Source organism: Taudactylus pleione, unplaced genomic scaffold, assembly GCF_031769625.1.
Source record: "Taudactylus pleione unplaced genomic scaffold, aTauple2 ptg000065l, whole genome shotgun sequence".
Classification (NCBI taxonomy): Eukaryota; Metazoa; Chordata; class Amphibia; order Anura; family Myobatrachidae; genus Taudactylus; species Taudactylus pleione.
In genome coordinates this window covers 5,582,675-5,607,902 of record NW_028284467.1, presented here as the reverse complement: position 1 = coordinate 5,607,902, position 25,228 = coordinate 5,582,675, and the positions used below count along the sequence as shown (strand labels likewise).

Here is a 25,228-nt window from a genome sequence, read left to right as displayed (position 1 = left end):
TACATAGATATTTTACATATACTGTATGTGTGTGTGCTTCCTTTAACACCTGTCCTCATACTTTATATATACATAGATAGCAGCTTTGCCTCTAGAGAAATGGGGTATTTTGAGAAAATGTAAGGGTTCACTGCAACAGGAACGCACATGCCCTGTCCAACTCCCAGCAGTCCTGCTCCTGCCTCCCGGACCATCTCTCCTCCATCCTTACTGACTGCCTGTCAGCATATGTACCCCCTGCCGAGCTGAGCTCCCTGCTACTTAGAGCAGAGACTTACAGAGTCACAGGTCCGTCCCTCCTCCTCCCAGCTCACCTCATTGGCTGGCAAGGCAAGGAGTAAATGAAATTAATTGGAGAGGGGAGGAGTCTGGAATGGAGAGAGGAGGAGTCAGGACTGGAGAGGGGAGGAGTTTCTTTACTTTGCTTTGTTTTGTTGTGTACAGCCAATTCAAGTTGGTGAGGTTTAGCAATTTTTGATACACCAGCTTTTATGATGTATACCCCTAACTGACACTTAGTGATGTCAATACACAAATAAACATAAAAAACCAAGGATCTAGTAGCAATCTTGATTTTTAATATTTGTATAGTGATGAGATTGTACTGTATGTAATATTTCACTATTACCAACACAAGGTTATATGATTGCTTCTTACCTCAAAGTAGGTATCAATGTACTCGGACACAATGTGCTCAGACTTGGGTTTGTTCTGACAATATACCACATACATGTGCAGCCTGCGCTCCTACACAAATAGAAAATACAACAACACATCCATTAACTAAAATATGCATTACGTGATTTCAGATTATAGCAGAAAAACTCCACCTAAAATGTAGAATCTGGTGTTAGATGAGGTTTGCAATGTTATGATTATATCCGGAGTGTCAGCCCGCTATGCTGTATACTATCCCTACTTGGCTGTCTCTGTTGTTACATCTTAATTTATAGAACTATTATACTTGCCCTTTCCCCGTCCAGTGGTTCCCAAACTTTCTTGAATCACAACGCACTAAAGTATCAGCATTATTTATGGCACCGCTAAGCCAAAGGTTTCTTATAAAGAAATTCAGCAAAATGTTTCAAGTTATGTAAATGTGCTGTTTGTCCATGTATTTATGATTGGCAGCCACCAATACTGGTTCTGCCTATCACATTGACGTTATGATTTGTAGTGGACTACTACCCGTGGCACCCCTGAAAATGTCCTGCGGCATCCCAGGGTGCCACGGCATCCAGTTTGGGAAGCACTGCCCTAGTGCAAGACTGGAAGATACACTCTGCTAGAGGATGTATCTAATAAATTACATATCCATCATTGTAGGCATTCTAATTATAAAGCAGTCCCTTCAAATCCATTATACACATTATTTGTATAAAAAAAAGCCACAGATCCTTTCAGATCTATTATTTAATCCCTTTAAAAAAAAATATATATATATATATATATATATATCAGGTGATACAGAGAGAGGTCAGATCACATCTAGTCATACAAGACACAATAAGGACTCACATGCTTTATGAAGAGCTGTGCTAACCGATGTGGTTCCTCAAGGCACTTTTGAAGCTCACTTAGAAAATAGCTGCAATGGAAGAGTAAATGACGAGTCAGCATAAGAAAAAGCCTCACTCAGCAGATTTCTTAATCCTATAACCCGCATCCCAATGACATGCTAAACCTGAGTAACTCATTTATAGTATCATACTGAGAAGTACATTTCTGTTACATGACCACAGTCTCTTAAATACCTCGCTGAAAGTGCTGAAGATACTAAGGGGTCTATTCATGACGTTAATTATCATTGTAACTTGCCGCGGAGTTGGGAGCATTTCAGTATTGCTCCGGTGCGGTGACAGATGATCAGAAAATCAGCTTCAAGGCTCCTTTCCGGAGCAGTGAATCTATTCAGTGCTCCTTTCGGAGCAGTGACGCTAGTGTGCATGCATGACCTGCAGATCATGTATGTGCACAAGAGCCCCAACATCCAGTGGAAGGAGCCGGACAGGGGCGGAGGGATCCGACCCGGCACTCCTTCCCGTAGCGAAGGAGCGGATTGTGACCCCAGAGCCATGAAGATGGCGAATGCTCCCACACTCAAGCTCTGAAAATATTGTATTTTCGGAGCTTGATGAATTCTGTCCCCATACTAGTGTATGGGGACAGCGGGCCATTCCGCCATAGGAAGGTAAGTACATATCTGTGATATCTCCTGCTTTATCTTCTTGATGAATGTCCTGAAAACTAAATTTTTACAAATGCAGGAGTAAATGTTACATTTTTTATTTTATTTTTAAATTAAGTGATGATGAATAGGCCCCTAAATGATTTTCTAAACCTTCTACACTATAAACAGACATTTTCTTGACCACTTACTCTTTGTGCCAGTCAAATATCTGGTGTATATTCCCAAAAACAATTTTGTCCTTTCCCTTCATGCCCTCGGGAACTCCTTGAGTGGTCATGGTTGCCATGTAACCCTGCAAAATAAAGGCAGCTCTAAATAAATCATAATAACAGTGTAGCTTTCAGTGTGACGTAATTTCTTATAGGTGACTGTGGTCCATTTGGATCAGCCAATACAGAGCACAAGTGTTAGAATTAATGGCAAAGCTGATATGCCATATTAAACATCACGTACAAAGGACTGTCTGTGTTATTATAATGTACAGTTCCTGTTTACAATTAAAACTCCTGATGCCACCAGATTAACAAAACTAGAAGGAATAGCACTATTATACTGCATTCTGTTGATGAGCTTTATATTAGGCCTCTTACCCACTGCCATTTAAATGTCGCATTTGACTTGTTTTTATCGGAAGTAAATATCATGTCCCCATTTGCGTTATTAGGTCTGTGTGTGTTTCCTTAGCAACATTTTTGTTCTTGTAATTGCTTGATCCATTTCAAAGAATATATGGAGGGTTATGAAATAGGTGCCGATTGTCACAGAGCCATCTGTATTTCTGCTAAAATGTACTTGGTTCAGCCTTATAACTCATTGCTTCTTTAAATTTAGCAGCAGTTGGTGTCAGCATTATGAATGTTGACTAGGTGACTGCAAACCGTACACATGCGCAGTGCGGTAATCTTACGTGAATCACATTTTGTATATAGACTTATATACATCTCTAAATCAGGCCCAGAGTAAATGACTCAAATATTACACTGCTGTTTTGTACTTACAGTATATAGAATAAAATGACCTAATACTAGTCTGAAAATAGAATACTAATGAAGGCATTACTCACTGTTATCTCAGATGAGGATTTCTCAGTGAAGAACTGGCTCTGACACAGCAGTGCAGGAAAGCCATCTTCTAATGTCCCATGTTATGGATGACCTAGCTGTTCTCAGCGTGGCCCCGGAACAAAGGAGCACAAATATCCCACTGCCTGCATGAGTTGACATACATCCCAGAGGGCCTGTGCTGTAGAACCCTACCCCTCAATGTTCCTGCTTTCTCTCAGCTCCATCAGCCCAATTTCCTGCTTGTGTTACATCAGCTGGGGACTGTTTATTTATCCCTGTGATGGGGGTTACAACTATCCTTACAATGAACTCTTCAAACAGTAATGAACTCGCTTAACAAAGAGATACGTCACTTGCAAATCAGCAGTCCCCTAATACCACTCTAAGAAGTCAGCTCTTCTGTCCAAATATAACAGTGGCACAAATATATATATATATATATATATATATATATATATAAAACTACAAGACTGCCGAACACACAGTTTCACCCAAAGGAAAAACCACCACTCAAAAGCTTATGGGGTCTATTTACTAAGCCTTGGAGAGAGATAAAGTGAATGGAGATAAGGTACCAACCAATCAGGTCCTAACTGCCATGTCACAGACTGTGTTTGAAAAATGACAGGAGCTAGTTGGTTGGCACCTTATCACCATCTACTTTTTCTCCATCCAAAGCTTAGTAAATAGACCCCATAGTATCTTGTATGACAATTTAAAGGTGCATTTCAAAATAGTGTTGGTATTGTCAAAACATTATTACTATTATTCGTTATTACTATTATAGTAACAACATTTTACCCAGAGAATCTTATTCAGGCACATGAGTTCCTGCCCCTGTATAGCCTATAGCATATTTTCCCAACCAAAAACACACAATCACACGAAATGTAAATCAGCAATAATATTAAATGTAAAACACTCCTGGGGGTAAATTTACTAAAGTTCGATTTGATATTCTACTTTATGAATCTATAAAATCGAATTGAAATCGAATGGCAAAATCCCTCATTTACTAATATTCGATTTTGCATCAGATTTTTCAAATCGAATTAGATTTTGGTTGATTTTAAGAAGGGAATTGATGTTCGATTTTGCATGCTTATGTACAAATCCAACACCAACCAGTCAAAATCGAACTTTAAATCCCCAAATGAGTAGACCTGCTTCATGCTTTCATTTTTAGCATGAGCAGGTCTGATTGACACAGATGCAGCATACATGAGTGAGATCTATGCATGTATCTTTGTGTAAAAAGCTGTAAAGTAATAATTAGAAAAAAAAAATTACGTGGGGTCCCCCCCCCCAAAGCACAACTAGCCCCGAACTTTTCATAGCCAGTCCTGGTTGTGAGAATACAAGGGACAAAAGACATAGGGGTCCCCTGTATTTAGCACAACCAGCACTGGGACAAGCTAGCCAGTCCTGATTTTGGAAATACAGGAGACAAAATGAGTAGGGGTCCCCTGTATTTTGCCATAACCAGAACTGGACATTTTCTAGCAGGGGTGGGTGGGTAATGCCACAGCCAGGGGAACCCTTTCACCGGGTCCCCCAGCCAAAGCATTACCCCTGACCACTAGTCAGCCCAGGACGGGGATCCCTGGGGAGTTTGGGACCCTCCCAATAAAGAGGTCCCCCCTCTAGGACTCTCCAGGCCTGGGCTGATGAGTGACATTTAATTTTCAGTTCAATTTGACATTAGATTTTGGCAAAATCAAAATCGAATGGAAAATCAAACAGAATCCAAAATCGAACTTTAGTAAATATACCCCCTGGTATCTACATAGTGCACAATCAGTGACAGTTACCCATACTTGTCAACTCTCCCTGATTGTCAGTGGGACTCCCTGAAATAGTAGCAATCTCCCTGACTCCCTGAAGAGTCTGGCAATCTACCTGATTGCGTCTTACCCCCATTATGTAGCTGCTATATACAGAAAAAACCAGATACATACATTCAAATGGGATCATTAGTATAATGTCCCTGCATTCATTATAAGGCACAATGACCCCTATGGCTACATGCATTTTCGGAAAAGTATCAGTGTAGTTTTATCAACAAGTAGATCTTAATAACTGCTTTGGGGCTCATTTACATTTGGATGTAAATCAATTTTAGGGTACACCTCTCATATGTAGCAGTACACGCCCACTGTAACGCTGCGCTCATACGTGTTGCTTTCGCAAACTCCCTAAAATGCTTTTTCAAAGTAGTAAACTATGTGATTACCGTATATACTCGAGTATAAGCCGAGTTTTTCAGCACAAAAAATGTGCTGAAAAAGTACCCCCTCGGCTTATACTCGAGTCAAGTGTAGCGCTGACCAGACGGAGTTCGGTCAGCGCTACACACTGCCAAACACACAGCCGCCGGAGCCGGCAGCTGCGTGTTTGGTGTAAAAAGCAGCCGCTGAGAGTCTGTCAGACAGCGGCTGCTGCTGCTCCCACTGCGGGAGCCATCTTCCGGCTCCCGCAGTGGGTGATGGGAGACACGTCGTCATGACGACGTCTCTCCCATGCAAAGCGGCCGGAGGAGCGGACAGCGACGGGACCAGGAGCGGGAGTTACAGGTAAGTGATTTTTTTATTTTATTCTTGTCACGTCTCTCTCTACTGGGGGGTGGGGACTACAGGGGGCACTACCAGGGGGCGATTACTGCAGGGGGCACTAAAAGGGGTATTACCACTGGGGGAACTACCAGGGGGGGATTACTACAGGGGGCACTACCAGGGGGGAATTACTACAGGGAGGGATTACTACAGGGGGCACTAGAAGGGGGGATTACCATTGGGGGAACTACCAGGGGGGGATTACTACAGGGGGCACTACCAGGGGGGGATTACTACAGGGGGCACTAAAAGGGGGGATTACCACTGGGGGAACTACCAGGGGGGGATTACTACAGGGGGCACTACCAGGGGGGATTACTACAGGGGGGGATTACCACTGGGGGAACTACCAGGGGAGGATTACTACAGGGGGCACTACCAGTGGGGGATTACTACAGGGGGCACTAAAAGGGGGGATTACCACTGGGGGTACTACCAGGGGGGGATTACTACTGGAGGCACTGAAAGGGGGGATTACCACTGGGGGCACTACCAGGAGGGTTTACTACTGGGGGCACAACCAGGGGGAATTACTACTGGGGGCACTACCAGCTCCTGCCATTTCCCACACTAGGCTTATACTCGAGTCAATAAGTTTTCCCAGTTTTTTGGGGTAAAAGTAGGTACCTCGGCTTATATTCGGGTCGGTTTATACTCGAGTATATACGTTACCCTTATTTACTATCACTGCACAATGCTCATCAACCATTCACCATATAGTTATTATCTGTCTGTTATTATCTGCATATTAGACAGGAGAGCTCATTTTCAAACACTGCAGTTAAATATAAAATTATCCTGCTCCCAAATTAATCCTATCCATTAGGTAGGATGTACAGTAGGTGACTGCTCAGGTTAATTGTTAGGTTACATGTTAGATATAGTTAGGTAAAACAAAAAAGCATACTATTGTGTCTTGTCCTATCTCTAACTACAGTATATATATATATATATATATATATATATATATATATATATATATATATAGTTTGGCAAGAATTTTAGCTTTATCTTGTATCCAAAAAATAGAACAGATAGGAAATTCAGTATTGGGGTAATTTTCTTGGGCTGCACTAGTTGTGTAATAGTAACAATAGATATAATTCAGGAATAATTATTTTCTTTGTAATTATGCCCATATTTCCCGATATAAAACCTTATTGAATAAAGATACTTAATCCAATATGAAACAAAATAAAATCCCTATTTCTTCTGGGAAAAAAAATAAATAAAAAAATATAGAATTCACTTAGCTAGAATTCAATATTAAAATGTTTGCAGCAAGGAGTGGAACACTACACCAACAGAAGCCCCATAGGAAAATTGTTGGAGGGGCCTAGCAATATGCTCCATCATTCTATGGTCCCATCAGCTCTTGTGAGCATGTGTAGTGCACCCACTAACCACAGGGCACCGTACAAACTACATCAAACCAGTTAAATAAACCCTTCATGACCAGAAATCTTCTTCATTCAATTCATTGGCGGTTATTTACTATAAAAACCCACAGCAACCAATCAGACATTTGCTTTCTTTGTCCAGTTTACACTAAATCCATCTAAGCTATTTGGTAATTGTTTGCCATATGTATATATGCTATCAACTAATGGCAACATAAACTATATACACCTTACCTCTACTATTTGGCCCAAGTCTTCCACATACATCTTCTCTGTTTCTATCAATTCCAATAAGACATACCTAAATGAGTAAAGAAAAGGCAGCACTAGTTATAAATTAAAAGAATATCAAAATATATATGTATTACACCTTTGACTTGTGAGCCAGTGTGAAGCCATACCGTGAGCTACCTGAGTAATAGTTACAGCTAAATGTTTCCAAGCAATCTTGTCCTATCATTTCCAGGGCAAAACAAGCACAACAGGAAGAAACAATTTTGAGTTTAACACCTTAATCTTCCGAGATGGGATTCCCATGACCTCACATTATATCATTCTGAGCTAATGGGGACCCTACTCCTTCCACTATGTAACTCTCAGGCTAATGATTCCCCTCCTATTCCCCACTCATGTGTAGTCACTGTCACTGCTCAACTCTGATTCCTTAGTTTTGGTTCGTCCATAGCTTGACATAGCAACATGTTACCTATCTAGTTCAATAATTACTATGTTCTACGTCATTGAAGCTGTATCCACCAATCGGCTGGCAGCTGGACATTAAATCACTTTACTGACACCTGGCATTAACAAATTACATAAACAGACTAAGCAAACCAGGCTGTGCACCATAATAAAGCAATATACCGGCATGTGTTATGGTGCACAGCATTTAATATATGTGTTATGGTGCACAGCATTTAATATATGTGTTATGGTGCACAGCATTTAATATATGTGTTATGGTGCACAGATGCATTTTTATCTAATGGAATAATGTAATAAAGTGCAATTATATTTAATTTTATGCAATATGCAAGATACAGTAGAAAATACCTTGATTATAGCCAAACTGCTACTATTAGATCAATGATTGGACAAAATGTATTGGAGGCTAGAGTACATATGGCAATAGTTCTGATAATATCCAGCCACATTACTCATCTAAATAGTACCTTTCTTAATTACTCTAATTAATTAATTACATTTTACATAATTGGAATCTTCTTGGCACCTCACTTTCATAAAGTGTCACATATAGATACAGTAAAGAGTCCATATGCTTCTTATGCAATCAGTGAGAGTTACGTTTGTATCCTTGTACCACTACCTATAGCCACATCCCGCAAGCTTTGTGAGCTTACTGTACATATAACAGTTAACAAACAGGCAAGGCTCTCACTAATCACAGTAACCTGGAGCCTCGTGCTCTCTAACTCTTAATATATAAGTGGAACATGAATGTCATCAATTGCTGATCTAATGAGAGATGTTTGGCTGCAGTGACATCACCCATTAACCATAAACAGCTAATTAATCACTGAATTGAAGCCTGAAGCTCATAATTTAGGAAGTAGACACTGATTGGTCACATCCCCCGGAATACACTTCCATTGTCAGCTTATAGGGAAACTCCTTCAAAGTCTATGTTTCTTTTCCTTTGTTACTTATCAGGAGACCAGCATTTCCCTCCAAACATGCAATCATCCAACAAGGAACCGTCCACTGCCCATATGCCCAAAAAGGACTCACTTACATACTCTTTTCTAAGGCACTCTTCCTTTCTTCTTCTGTTTCTTCAGGGGGATAGGAGGAAGCGCCTGACATCTCAGAAGCTATAGACTCTCTCTCTCTGGAGTCTGAGAGGTAGGACGTGTGTGGATCCTGCAAAGTAAAAAGCAATCTCTATACTTCAATGAAACAAAACATTCATTACACGCTGTGTGAGTTCATTCATTGGTATAATTCTAATATATTACAAGTACTAGGAAAGTTCCTTCTAAAAGTTGGTAGAGGAGCAGATGTACTTTTAACTATGTTCAACAAATAACTATCAATGCAATCTTTCTCTTTTGCCTGCATACTGGCTACCGGAAACTGTGTAACCTCCATCCCACTACTCCAATTAGTCACCAGGATGTTGGATTCCTCTTACACAAATATAATCAGATGTTTTACACTTTAAAATGTTATGGTGCTTAGGACAATATCCATAAAAGGCGTCCGGCTTGCAATTATCAAAATGATAACCAAGAAATGTGGAAAATTTTGTGAAACATCCATAACCAAGTACCACAATTATTTACTAAAAAAGTGACTGTGATGCACCTCGGCTTACCTGTCATGATATGATGAATTATCCTACCCTCGACCCTTGTTTGCGTCTTACCTACCTAGTGTTGGTCTATTGCGCTGTGTTGTTCCTAAGATATGTCAACTTACATTTACTGTGTGCAAATGTAAATCCCCGAATAAATGTATTAGCTGACCCGACTCTCTCCTCTTCAAACTCTCCTCAATGTTCCTGCTAGATTGTTCTTTCTGCCATAGTGATTTGTCTCTGTATTCCCTCTCTGCCACAAGTTCCTTATACCCTGCAGAATCCACCCTCTACTTTCCCACCTAAATCTACAATGCCAGCTCCCTCCACACTATCTCCCACACTTTTCAGACAGCTGGGTCTCTTGCCCACTGATTATTTCTCACGCCCGCCTCTAATACTTCTCACGCACTGCACCAACCAATGGAACACTCTTTCTCGTTCAGACTCTCCCTCAAACCTTCATTATTTACTATTTATTTTATTAACAATCCCTCAACGCTCACCTATTCAATCTAGAATACCATCCCTCTGTCTGATCCCTTCCCTTCATCCCACCCCTTCACCCCTAATATCTTTCCAATGCCCCCATTATTCCCATCCCCTTAGAATGTAAGCTCTCATTAGCAGGGCTCCCTCATCTTGTTTCATCCCTTTCCTTAAGCTCAAGTAACTAAGCTGATAGGTATATACATGGGGTTGGGTATGAAATACCGGTGGCTGAATAGCACCCTAACCCCCCACCTCTCCCCCCTAACACTCACCTCCCCCCAGTGGTGCCTAACCCTAACCCCCCCTTCCCGTAGCCTAACCCTCCCCAGGGGGGTGCCTAACCCTAATCTCCCCATGGGGGTGTCTAGACCTAACCCTTTCCCCCCCTGCGGCTAACACCTAACATGACCCACTTACCTTCGTTCGGGATGGCGGCTGTCAGTCTAAAGATAGGCATCAGGATTTCGACGCCTATCTTTAATCCCGAGTTGGGCTTTTGACGTTGGGACTCCGACGCCCAGCATCCCAGCCACTGGTAAATTAACTACATCCCTATGCATGTATTTCTGCTTATACATACAGTTGAATACATGTATACTGCTATGCTATTTTGTTGCTTTGTTTAGCCTGTTTTGTATCATTGCTCTGTCCTGCACTGCTTACCTTTGTAAGAACCTATAAATAATTATAGCACTGCAATGCAAAAAGCAGGGCAAGCGAATGTTATTGTTTATTACTGAGTACACTAACAGAGTAATGTGAAATAGTGAGTATTAGACACACAACTTAATTGCCTTCTAGCCTATACATTATTGATCAGCACAAGAAATGCTGGCAGAGGAGACATTCTGGTAAAAAGAATCTGTCAATGACATAAGAGTTTTCTTCACAAACAGCTCTGGGGATTGTCAATCTTGTTTTTGCAAATAATTTAGTGTATGGTTTCCAGGCCTGGATGGTACTTAAAGCTGTGTACCGTATTAGCAACTACCATTTCACTGACTAGTATGGTCTTATTCCATAATCTAATGTCCAGGTGCAAAGGCCTATTACTCTTAGATTTATTTTCCAAAGCAGAAACAAACTCTCTTAAAACAAACAAGCAAATAAACATTACAGGTTGAGTTTCCCATATCCAAAATGCTTGGGGCCAGATTTTGGATATCAGAATATTCCGTATTTTGGAATATATATATATATATATATATATATATATATATATATATCATAATGAGATATTTTGGGAATGGGACCCAAATCTAAACACAGAATGCATGTATTTGTTATAGACACCTTATACACACAGCCTGCAGGTCATTTTATACAATATTTTCAATAATTTTGTGGCTCAAGCAATGTTTTTGTACATACATGAAATTCATTTGGTCATATACACCTTATACACACAGCCTAAAGGTAAATTTATACTTTCTTTTTAATAATTTTGTGTCTTAAACAAAGTTTGTGTACATTGAATCATCAAAAAGCAAAGGTGTCACTATCTCAGTCATGCTAAAAAAAAATCTGTATTTCAGAATATTTGGAGACTCAACCTGTACAACATAATGGGGGACATGTATGAAATCTAAGTGGTTTTGCTATCCATAGTAACCATTTACATTCAAATTAAATGTGAAATTTAGAAGATGAAAGCAAACATCTGGTTTGTTACTATGTGGGAGATTTATCAAATCTTGGAGAGAGAGAAAGTACCAACCAATCAGCTCCTGTCATTTTACATACTGTGCTAGAAAACCTCTCTCCATGGACTCGATTCAATTCAAAGCGAATTGAATAATGCCAGGAATGAGCTCCCGGAGCTATTCAATTCTGCGCGCTGTTAGTTCGGGGAATGCCCATTCTCCCGCCCCTCGCACCTTAAACAGGGTTTTTAGTCGCGAGAATGGGAGGGATGCGAGAAGAAAAACTTAGTCGGGCTTAGCAGCGCGCTGAATTGAATAGCTCCGTGAGTTCATTCCCGGCGCTATTCAATTCGGTCCTTAACAATAACTTATTTAATAAAATGGTGTTTTGTACACAAATGTGTATGGATAATTGACATTTTAAAAAATGTTCTGAGAAATAATATATCTGCATATGGTAAACTGAAGGTGCAAATAATCCTTAATGGTTCCCAGTCCCATGCCAACTAATCACGGACAGAATTTTTCCTTAAGTTTTGCCTGTCCTTCCCCAACCAATCACAGGCAGAATCTGTCCTCAAATGTTCCCAGTCTTTCCCCAGCCAATTGTTGGCTGAATTTGGCCTTAAGAGCAGATTCAATAACATGAGCTGCCGCCAGGACCTTCCACTGTGCACTTGACGGCAATTCTGGTATCGCATTTTTGCTCGTACCTCCATGGGATGCAAGCCATTCCAACAGCAGCTAGTTGAATCAGCCCCTAAGTGTTCTTAGAACGACACTCACCACACCACACAGTAGCAGCATAAGCTGACCATTACAGTAAAAAGACACACTAACAATAGTGCTATCATAGTCATGTGGTGTGGGTCTCTTAGTATATACACCCTTTGACTTGGGCAAAATACAGACTTGTAAAGCAAATGCTGTTAATTCCTCATTTGTAGCATGATATTTCTATTTTTGCACAATTCTGTCCATTTCTATTTGTAGGCCTACAGTTTAGTGATGGAGAGTGCTGGTGCAATATGATGCTGAGTCTAATCAGAAGATCTGCTGAACATAGGTTACAGTAATGTGCCATGTATTGCACCAAAATGCAAAAACTAGGTATCTGTGTTACTTAGCAAGTTATTTCAAACATATGTGTCTCTTGTGATAATTCAGGAATCAGAAGAAGGGGTCTGATAACACAAATTTGACCTATAGATTGTAAACTCGCGAGCAAGGCCATCTTACCTCTATGTCTGTCTGTTATTACCCAGTTGTAAGTGGCACTTGTAGAACCAATTTTGGTCACGTTGGCATGTTCCCACCCATAAGCACTCACCCAGAATTGAATTCTGACTCTTCTAATCTGGAAGACTCCCAGACATTCTGGTACAGTAGACAACAAGATTGTTAATTTAAGGGTATATCGGCTTAGTACCTTTTTATGGGATGTAGTAAAAAGTTTGACAATGATAATGTTGAATTCATAATATCGACACCACAATGTACACAATGACAGTTATTATGTCAACACTGCCAAAATGTTGACAACCAAAATGTCTACATTCTCAGAATGTCAACAGGTTAAATGTTGTAATTGATGGAATGTCTACATTAGGGTTAGGCTGCGGGGGAAAGAGGGGGTTAGTGTTAGGCACAAGAGGGAGGGTTAGGGGTAAGGATTAGGGTTATGGAAGAATTATTTACCGGTGCTCCGGAGGAACGCATCTCTGACCCGGAATTCACAGTCACATGACCGCCGGGACCTCGAAGACGCTGCTGGAGCCGCCAGGAGCAAGGTAAGTAAACGCTGGGCTACAAGGGACGATGTATGTGTCAACATTCTAATATGTCAACATGTCCTCACTGTCTACATGATGAATATGGACATGGTCAACGTCGACTTTATGTCCATGTCGACATTCTCATGTCAAGATGAATGTCGACATAATGAATGTCAACATATCATACCACAGCCCTTTTTACACCCACAAAATAACATTTTACATATCTACTGAGGTGGAGCAGGGATCAGGTGTGGGGTAACTTTTACACCATCCAGGTGCAATTATACATGGGAACAGTAAGGAAAAAAAAGGTGTTGCTACACCCCAAAAAGTTACACATAGATATAAGATTTGTTGCAGCTTTCGCACTGTGGATAAGTGGGCAGATGCTTATTTCATTCATTTCTGAAATTATTTCACTGATTTCTTCCTGTTTCTGGAAATAGTTTTAATAATTAAAAATTAGACCACTGAGTACTACCATAAGAAAAGCACTGTGCGGGAACAAGTTTTAAAGGTGGACATAAGCCAATGCAAAAAATGTCAGAATGGTCCTGATTCAGGATTGTATAGACAGCTGCTGCCATTGCGTGCGCTTCGTGTTCTGAAATAAATGTGGATTTCCGTCTGTATTCAGAGTCATTTATGCGACCACACCGCTCTCTACTATACAATTGTGACAGTAGTTGTCATCACCATTTGCACCAGTCCTATCCTTGGTGCAAGAGATCCGATCAAAATGTGACGAGCCTCTGCCTACTCTCTGCTCTGAATAGCCCACAATTCCGTCAACATGCCTACTACATGTCCACTGCAAATTTATCCTACATGCAAATACCCCATTGCCATCTAGTTATACCCACTTGCAAGCCCTAAGTTTAGATACTATTGAGATCCGTATAAATATGAATTGTCCATAATTGCTCTAAATTGCATATAGTATGCAGTGCCCAATACGTGTGCAGTTTGCTTATAATCGCGAGATCCGCATGTCGGATCAGGCCCGGTGTGTGCCCACTTTTTCTGGTTCACAAGTAACGCTTAAAGTTTACCAAACACTTCAAGCCATATTCAATTAGCGGCGATAATATCGCATACTGCATACCGTATGCAATTTAGAGCAATTATCGTCTGATTTTATCGTACTCCCGATAATTTATCGCACTTTTATAGTGAGAAACAGGAGAACATTTTTCTCCATCTCAGACTTGGAGAAAAAAAAAGCAAAGTCCCTATTTTTGCCTAAAAATGTGGGGATTTCTTTCAGAACCCTTTGGACACTCCCCCCAATGACAAATTACCACAATTTTTTTTCGTAAGTTACTAAATTGGTTGAAAAACCGCAGCACAAATATTTGGCGAAGAAAAAAAACTTTGAAAATGGGTTTAAAGTATTGGGTCTGGTTTTTCGGGGAGTGATATGGAGGCGAAAAGTGTTATAAACATCGCATGTGGCCGCAGCAGGCGTTTTTTGTATTATTTTGTCAAAAATTTGCGTGGTCGTTTTTTGCCAAAGTACACAACTTACGAAAACATTTTGTGGTAATTTATCATTAGGGGAGGGGGTTGGGCTGGAGGTGTCCAAAGGGTTCTGAAAGACAATCGGACGATAATCGTCCAATATTATTGCCGGCAATATTATTGCTGCTAATTGAATATGGCCCATATTTGTAAACAAAAGGAAAAAAATTAAATAATGGAAAAAAAAAACACAAAATGCTTCAAAAAACTAATATATGTTTACTAAGGTTTTGTGTGTTTTAGCCATAATGGCATCTTACCCTCATTATTAAGTATTATTGTGTCTTGTCTAAGCCTATTAGGGCCATTATGTATTTTAAGATAAACTACTAGAATGTCTATTGAATCTCTCTGCTTCCTCTTACTTACACAGGAGTCATTCATTAAAATGATTATACTGAGACAACCAACGATGTTTGAGAACCCTCACTCCAATACTGCCAGGATATTTTCAAGCCCAGACAGTCTGGCATCCTGTACATCATCTACAGTATAACAAGGCAATCACTTCACTTGCTGGGTCACTGGTTGGAGAAGATCTCAAAGACTTGTGGAAGATAGCAGCCAGCCTGGAGGATTCTGTGACCTGCGACCATGCCCTATATAAGGCCTGACCCAGGTAGAAATTAGTAGAATTAATGTGTGGGTTACTGAAAAAGCCTGGACTGTGGGAAAGATCAGAGACAGACTGTCTGCCTGAAACAAGCACTAGATCAGGTTGGCCATGGACCTATGATGTGAATTATTAATGTGGACATATTGCAGTACAATTATAAAGAGAAAGGGGGGTGGTGCAGGTGTGACCACCCACAACTCCATTCCAAAGGAACATCTGACTGGTAAACCTTGATATATGCTATTAATGGAAAAATCTATGATTTACTTTTCAGCTGGTAGACATTTCTCAATACCAGACGTCATATATTCCAGTCCCATAGATGGGTTAGAGAACAGAACACTGCTTTACTTATATAACACGTTGAAATGTAACTTATCTGTGCATGTATTTCTATATGACTAAAGCATACATAAAAAGCGTAGTTTAGCGTATAAGCCTAAAAATAGTATATTATACATTTCCAGGATTTTAGAGGAGGTCCTATGTATTGTTAACAGCTCAGCACCACTTCATCTATTGTGTGCTGTTATTTCATAATCTATTGAAGTGTAGGATGTAAATGCTGAGGACATTATAAATGAACTGAACCGATCTGTACAATGTATACTTGACTCCATTTCTTTGTCAGATTTACCCTGTGTTCTGCATGGGACACCCGTCCACCCTGACCACAGAGCAGAGTAAATGCGCCATTGTGCCAATGCTATATGAAGACTATAATTTCTGTGAAATGCAGCGTCTACAATGAATGAAGGCAGTTGTTCTAAAATGATAATAATCTGTGGTAAACATGCCACTGTTAACACTATACACATACCGTGGATGTGAAGCTTATTATACACGAGATGGACAATTAAGCCTCTTAAGGAAAGTAAAATGCTGTGCACTTCTGGATATATTGCACTTCATATTTAACATTTCTGTACACAAGTGCATCGCCTTGTCCATTAAGCCCAATTCAAGGTGCAGATTGCCAAATTATCAGTGTTTGGAATCTTCCACATAGAATCAATATGCGCCTTGTTTTGCGGATTGGAGAATGCATCACATCAAAGCCCAACCTACTGTTGCTCTAGGACTAACCCCTTTAGTTATTTAAACTGTTACAATACTACTCAATTTAGCTTTAAATATGCGATTGGCCAAAACAACTAACAGTTTATTACAATGCTTGACGTATTGCCTACAAAAGCATTTTCCCAGCAACGAAGGTGCAAAATGCTTTTCCATCATTACAGTGAAATTGCGCAAAAGCATGTGATGTCACAAATGAGCATTTACACTGCGGTCTGAAATTTCTGCAATTCAGAACTGTCTTGATGTAGAAGAACAATTAAACTGAGTAGTTCTACTTGGCCATTACTTCTTCCTAATAAACTATGATGAATCACTGCTCTGTTATAGTCTAACCACCCTGACTGATGTACTGTGTCCTGCCAGTGCACAATCTGAATGCAGACAGTTCTGGAAAGAGAGAACACTAATAGCTGTCACAGGGACATGCACTAAGCATCGATGAATGACGACTTGCCAAGAGTGGGTGTAGGTGGCCCATGACAAGCCCAGAGCAGATTGACAGGGTGGCTATGGCAGCGGTAATAAGCAATACTTTTAGCTGGCTATTAACTCAATAATTCTCCCCGGCTCTGATCCCCATTCTCTGGTCTTACTCCATGAAGCTGATTGAGTGCAAGAAATATGAGTCTAGGAAAATATTTAATGTGGCTATGTCAGTGACTATTCTGCCACAACTATATGGGAAAAAAGGAAAAAGGCAGAATAACAGTAAAAAAAAAAACTACAAGAATATTCCTTATAAATAAGAAAAACAGAAAATAAACCTAGCAACGGCAGAACCCAATCACATTATATACAATGCACAATATTTTATCTTCAAAGGAATGTCTCCATGGCAACTAAACTGCTGAGCAATGTGCTGCAATGTTAAAGGAACGGACACCTTCTGGATTATAAGGGCAAAAACAATGTTTTGTTTACAGCAGAAATACATCCCCCCCCTCCACAAATGTATAAATATACATTATTGTATCCAATCTGTGCTGAACTGAATAAAGAGGACTGAAACATTTGCTACACCTTGAGTGTTAAGAGAAATAACAATTATGTAATAAATATCCTAATGAGTTTTTTTGTGATAAATAACAGTCACTAAAAGAAAAGCCCATATACATAAATTTTTTCTGTTTTGTGACCTGAAAGACATAGGCCCTCATTCAGAGCCGTACGCTCTGAGCAGAGCGCACGCTCTGAATGAGGGCCGGGCTCCATTTTCATGGAGCGTCCTCCTGGACGCTCGTATAGCTGTGGGTCACCACCCACAGGCTATACGAGCGTGCATTGTGATGGTCGCGATGGTCGAGACCATCGCGACCATCGAATTTGCGAGCCGGAGCCTGCGGTTGAGGTTTTCAACCGCAAGCTCCGGAGTGATTTTGGCTCTATCAGAGCCAAAATCACTCCCACTGACATCACTAGTGATGTCAGTAGGCCGGCTTCTGACGGGAGGCGTTCCCGTGGGAACGCCCCCGTCAGGGAGGCACGCCCCCGGCACGCCCACCAAAGGGGGCGTGCTGTCAATCAACATTGACAGCACGCCCCCTTTGATCGGACACAACGAGCGAAGGACTTTCCTTCGCTCGTCGCGTCTGGCGCATGCGCACGACGGAGCTCCCTCCGTCGTGCGCATGCTCAGTCCATAACATCGACCCACTTGCGAGCGGACAGCCGCTCACGAGTGGGTCTGAATCAGGCCCATAGCACACTTTTAATGTCATTTTCTGCTGTAGCACATCCATGTTCTGCTATTTCATAGTTCTTCTGTGGAGACTTTGGGGGGAATGCAATTAGCCTGCGGTCATTTACAGATGTCTAATTGACTCTCCCTTCCTCCCCCCGGGGCTATTCAATTAGCCCAGAAGCGCGGCCACCTTCAGCATTTCTCTAGGATTTTTTTTCTGGGACTTCAGCATGCTCCGAAAAAAAATACCTGATAATTATCCTGTTTTGGTAAATGGGCAGTGAAAACACATAGGTCTGTGTACTTATCACAGATTCGCCTGTGTTTTCCACTGAAAATAGAACATTTTTCGGGCACAAATAAGGGGTCTAATTGAATTGCCCAAAGGTAAAAAAAGTGAAACAGTCCAGTTTTATTGTGCCCCACAAATTATCGGGGCTAATTGAACTCCCCCTTTGTGTACAACATGTAGTAAATGTTTGTTCTGTGACTGATATGCACATGTTGGTAAAGTGAAAACCTATAGTACATAATGCATAGCAATAAGGGGACAAACGGTATGCCATTACTTCACAAAGGTTAACATTAACAATGTGTTTCTATTTCATTACATTGGTGACTGTGCTTATTTCTAAGCTTTCTCTATAAAATGCACCATGTAAACTGTACTTTTACAGAAGAGAAGAAATGTTGTATTTCAAGAATGATTTTGGTTTTGCAGCCCCCTCGCTCCCTGAATGTACACATGCCCCAGGAGATTCTATGCAGCAAATCCACCGTTAGTCTAAGCATTGCCTATGATTGCAGGCTTTCCAAAAGCACAGTCATTCAGCCGCTTGCTTACTTCCCATTTTAATAAACAACTTGAGTTAGGAATCAGAGGGAGCATTTTGCATTCTTGTCAGGCATTTCATTTTTAATCTTTAAATATAGAGCTGTGTTGTGCATAGGTGCCCTGCATGCCTTCAGATTATATACAAAATACTTCTTAAGCTGGGTACACACTGGGCCTGATTCAGAGATGAACGCAACTGCAAATCGCACGCAGATCGAGCGATTATTTACCATTGCACATGTGTATGCATCGCAGTGCACGTGCGCGAAGGCAGCAATGCGTTCGCTTTGCGTTCACGCAGACCACTGAGGCCCATTGCAGATTGATAGACACGAAAGTGACCGTTTGGGGGTGGGTAGTGAAACGCATAAATTAGTCACTACAATTGCAATACGCAGTTCTGCGTGGCTGAAGAGCTCAATGGCCTGCGTCAGGACAGACCTTCCGCAACGGTAAAATGTCCGCCGATGAACTTCAATGGTACCGATGTTTACGTAGGTATGCGTAGTTGTATGCAGGTGTGATGGCAGTAGAGGGCGTTTTTATGCTCGGGTGATCTTTGCTAACATTAGCATATTTTTGCAACTGCGTTGCTTACGGAGAAGCAGTTGTGATCGCATTAGTGTACGTCTCTGAATCAGGCCCTCTCTGCAATGTGTACCCCGCCAATATGTCAGCTCCACGAGCCGACATATCAGATCCTGGGTACACATCAGAATGATGTTAAGAACGACGGATTGATCACATGTTCCGTGCTTATTACACTGCATGGCGCCGCAAGCGATATCATCAGGTTTGATGTGCCGCGCATCAAATCTGACAATGTCGCATGCAAACGGTGCATACACACTACACGATATGTTGTTCCAGTTTGGTCAAATCAGCCAAATCGGAATGACATCGCTCCAGTGTGTACCCAGCTTTATTCTCTTGCATGTGTTGACACAAACAGCCTTAAATACTGGTAAGTGACACCTTGTGATCATGATGGATGCCACATTCCCCTCTTTGTGCATTTACTGTACAATTAATTAGCTGTGATCCAAATGAACGCCTGGTGGAAACTACTTTTAAGAATTGTGCATATTTACTAAAGTGTGGGTTTTTAGAAGTGGAGATGTTGAACATGGCAACCAATCAGTTTCTACTTATAATTTATCTAGCACCTTCTAAGTTAATAACTAGAATCTGATTGGTTGCTATGGGCAACAACTCCAATTCTAAAAACCTGCACTTTAGTAAATATACACCATTGACTGTATTCACAGCATCCAATAATCTCGTTGGCGCACATTCAAGAACTGCCTCATCATTGACTTGATTGATATTTGAATATATGCAATATCCTTATGTGCCGTAGCATGTATTGTTTACAGCAGTGGTTCACAAACTGTGCGCCGCGGCACCCTGGGGTGCCTTGGGACACTTGCAGGGGTGACACAGGTTGGTGGTCAAGCACCAAATCAAATTATTTATGGTCAATGTAATATAAATATGTGGTCAAACAGAAGTGCAAACCTGTCCTCCACCACATAATTGAGCCTAAGAATGACAGGTAAGTACAATGTACTTAATTTTACTACTTTACTACATTTTTTTCTGAATTTCTCAATAACAAAATTTTGGCTAGGGGTGCTGTGAAAACAATCCTGATACTCTAGGGCAATAATTCTCAAACGTGGTCCTCAGGACCCCACACAGTTCACGTTTTCCAGGTCATCCAGTAGGTGCACATGTGTACTCATTACTCACTGACATATTTTAAAAGATCTACAGATGGAGCCAAGTATTTAACTTCTGATTCTGGGAGGAGACCTGGAAAACATGCACTGTTTGGGGTCCTGAGGACCGAGTTTGAGAACCTGTGCTCTAGGGCGCGTTATTCAAAAAAGTTTGGGAACCACTGGTGTGCAGTGTTCATACTTGTACAGAAGGCACTCATTTAGCAGTTTGAGTACTAAAGGAAGTAATAAACACATCAGCACAGACTTCGGCTGCAGAGGACCATTTCTTATTCTCCCATTTTTTAGATTACTCATGGTGGCACCAATGTACACGACTCTCTAGACTTCCTCAGCCTTAGTCTTAAGAAGTATAGTTCTACACTGAAAATATTTTCCCATAGAAGTAGGACACCTTGTCCCAGCAGCTCCTGAAATATAATAGCATCCGCCCATGTATTACGGAGCACATGAAACATCCTATATACCAGGACTCAATGAGACTCGCAGCGAAGGGTTCGGGAACTCAGAGTCAGAGTCACAGGAGAGAAGTGTAGAGATTTAGGAGGAGGGATGGTAGGCTCTGATTAAAAGTTGTGTTTTTGAGTGATTATTTGAAGCTGGTGAGATTGGTAGAAAGTCTGACTGGGGCTAGATGTATCAATGTGGATTTTAATAAATCCTCAGAAAATTGCAATTTTCTGAGGATTTCTGCTTTAGCTAAGTATCCCTCATATGTATGATCAGGGATCCCCAGCAGATATCAGAGCTATCAGCTGCAGTTCTTCTGTTGTTGTTCAGCAGAGCAGTCTCCATAGGATTCTATAGGGACTGCGATCTGCCCCCAATTGAAACAAGTACAGCTTTTCGGTGCTGGGTCCCGACATCTAACACCAACTTTTGATGGCTTTAGCCATTGTAGCTTGTTGGCTACATTAACACAAACATTTATGGAGAGGTATCTCTTGGCTCCTTCTGTGTTACTTACCACTTGCACATGTGCAGCCCGGTGGCCACGCATGTGCATTACATCTGCTGAGTCCGAAACCCCAAAGTAATGACTTTGCCGGGACAGCAGTTTATTGGGGAGCTGACCTGACATAATTATATTGATACATCCCGGCAGACTAAATGCCAATGAGCACCTGTAGAGAGTAAAAATGGAACATATTTCTTTTGCAATCTCTCTGATACATCTCACCCTTGGTGAGAGAGGGAGTCATCAGCATGAAGCTGGTATTGAGAGACTGAAAGAGTTTGAGTTTCCCAAGGGAGAAGGTTTAGAGGGAGAAGAGGAGGGGCCAAAGGGAAGATCCTTGTCAATGTGACATGCAGAGAAGCTAGAGGTGGGGACAGTTACCATGTTATACCACCACTGTGCCCCGATGTTATAGCAGCTTCATGTCCCATATCATATTTATGTAACAGCATGAAACCAGTGTTCTCCATAACTATGATTGAATTTTGTCCAGGGATTACAGCAGCACTGTACTCAAGTATGATATCCGCACTGTGCTACCATCAGATCATACTAGGAAAGAGCATGCCCAGTAAATACTGACTGCTACCTGTCTGTGCTACCGTCAGACCCTCGAGGATGAGTGGGAACACCCTAGTAGGATAGATATGGAGAAGGTGACCCTTATTTTTCTTGCTTTGAATTACCAAACTAGGCGTGTATGTTTACACCAATCTTTCACATGTTTTCGCCCAGTTGCTAAGACAGGAATACAATTAAACCCCATCAGAAATAATGAAGGTTTCTAAAATAAATGACTTTTAACTTTGGCTCCTAGATACTGTAATCATGACAAATCCCATTATTAGAGTTAGAATCCTTTATTCATATAGCGTCAACATATATTGCAGCACTATTCACTGTTAAATCATTTAAAAAAAGCCCTGTACCAGTGGAACCTACAATCCAAATTACCTACCACAGTTACACAAAACATGCTAGGGACACTTTAGTCGGAAGCCGGTTAACCCCTTCTATTACATTTTTAACAGCTACTAACTATTCCTGAGCACAGAGTATATGTCATTTTTATAGTAGTTTTGACTTACATCATGATTTTTTACATACTGTATCAAAATTTCAGAATTGTAAAGCGCAACAGAATATGCTGGCACTATATAAGTTTAATAAATGAATGTTAATATATAATAAAAATGCTTGAATTCAGTGTACAATGTTTGCAATAGCAAAGCTATAATGTAGCAATTTAGCTCTTCAATGTGCTTTAGAGCACACAATCCCTAATGGCAATAAATAATTCACAGTGAGCAACTTTGCAGCAAAGCGTATAAAGCAGGCGTAATACAGGAACAACAAGCGGTGCTACATATGTAACTTGTACTGTACACACCTTATTGTTGGGTTCTGTGGTCGCCCCTTGAAGCAGGTCACACAGAAAAGATAAGTCAGGCAAGTGATGTTTGTCAGGAGTTTCATGTTCTTTCCATTCCTATGAAGGGCAAAGGAGAAATTAGATCCGAACACTATTCTTTTTATTTTACAGGAAGAATATATGTTTCAGTATATGTTTCTTGTGTATACTCACTGAAGTATTTCTATATACAAATGAATCACTCTTATATACAAAGCTCCCAACAATACCACCCCTTCATACAGTGCATCTCAAATCTCATATACTGTATATGAAGGGACTTAAATGTAATCCAAAATACGAGAGATCCGAGCCGGGACTTGGTTCTACTCTGAACCCCAGAGTGATCGGATCCGGAACTTGGTTCTACTCTGAACCCCAAAGTGATCGGAGCCAGGACTTGGTTCTATTTATTCTGAACCCCAAAGTGATCCGAGCCGGGACTTGGTTCTACTCTGAACCCCAGAGTAATCCGAGCCGGGAATTGGTTCTACTCTGAACCCCAAAGTGATCCGAGCCGGGACTTGGTTCTACTCTGAACCCCAAAGTGATCGGAGCCGGGACTTGGTTCTACTCTGATCCCCAAAGTGATCGGAGCCAGGACTTGGTTCTACTCTGAACCCCAAAGTGATTGGAGCCAGAACTTGGTTCTACTCTGAACCCCAAAGTGATCCGAGCAGGGACTTGGTTCTACTCTGAACCCCAAAGTGATCCGAGCTGGGACTTGGTTCTACTCTGAACACCAAAGTGATTGGAGCCGGAACTTGGTTCGACTCTGAACCCCAAAGTGGTCGGAGCCGGGACTTGGTTCTACTCTGAACCCCAAAGTGATCGGAGCCGGGACACAGTTCGACTGGGATATCCAAGTTCGGGTACGTTTGGTTTTCAGCAAAACCAAACTGCTCATTTCTAGTTATTAGCAGCTCTTCTATACAAGTGAACAAGTATTTCTGGCTTTGTGGCCTATAAATAATGATAAAAACAAAAATAAATGCAGAAAACAAATTGTACAAATACTTCTAGGAATTCATTCAGCAAACTGCATACTTGACTGGTTAGCACAGAGGTATAATTATCTCCTGCCACTATGATTGTTCATGACCCAAAAACAGCTTAACAGACTATGTTACCCCAGACAGACTACCTAATCTATAGTGTCCTGCTGGTGAACCTGCAGCGATGTTCCCCTGAGGCCTCTTACTTTCAGTGCTCATTTGTATTTCTAACAAGCCTGTTTTTAGCATCCTAAAAATGTGCAAATGAATAATTGGATCATTTTAGCAAGTTATAAACATGAGGAAATTGTAGTTCAAGTGAAATCCTTATTGGCCAATTAAGCTAGGATGGACTGTAAAATTTCAAGATTACTTCTGTCTCATTGCCAGGAAAGCAAAATAAATATATAATCCCTCTACAACTATATATTACCATAAATCTGGAAGTATCACAATCCATTAGACATGTGAGATGTAGTGAATAAATCGGTTAACCAAATAACTGGGGAATTCCTCTCAAACTTCTACTCATATGCATAGTTGCAAACTCTCCCTAACTTCCAGGTCAGCCCCAAGTTTTAGAGAGTTCTTTAATGAAATGTCCCTATTTTCAGTATTTACAAACTACTGTAAAACAAAAAATTCTGCTTATTTCTTATTTATAACTATTGAGGGGGGGGGGTGGCAGGACTATTGGCACTGCAGGGGTGCGGCCGCTCTAAAACCTGTAGGTGAAGGAAGCCCAGCAAAGAATGAGTAATGCAGAAAAAAGAAAAACTAAAGATAAATCCAGGACCCCCTCTCCTTCCCGGACCAAAACGTTTAAAAATCTGTGGGTTTGGAGCACACAGAGGCAAAACCTCTGTAACCATTTGTCTTAATTGAAAGGTAC

General features: G+C 41.0%; 1 protein-coding gene across 2 annotated transcripts in view; it reads right to left on the bottom strand.

Annotated features, from left to right (window-relative positions):
• The window catches only part of ARHGEF25 (Rho guanine nucleotide exchange factor 25), a 383,409-nt gene that overhangs the window by 22,509 nt on the left and 335,672 nt on the right, over positions 1 to 25,228 (bottom strand). For both annotated transcript variants that reach the window (XM_088466128.1, XM_088466134.1), the window contains 6 exons: positions 23,321 to 23,419; positions 9,021 to 9,148; positions 7,502 to 7,568; positions 2,380 to 2,483; positions 1,519 to 1,588; positions 658 to 747 (listed from right to left, as the gene is read on the bottom strand). In XM_088466128.1, the coding sequence (XP_088322254.1) occupies positions 658 to 747; positions 1,519 to 1,588; positions 2,380 to 2,483; positions 7,502 to 7,568; positions 9,021 to 9,148; positions 23,321 to 23,419 (558 nt within the window). The remainder of the gene's footprint in view (positions 1 to 657; positions 748 to 1,518; positions 1,589 to 2,379; positions 2,484 to 7,501; positions 7,569 to 9,020; positions 9,149 to 23,320; positions 23,420 to 25,228) is intronic.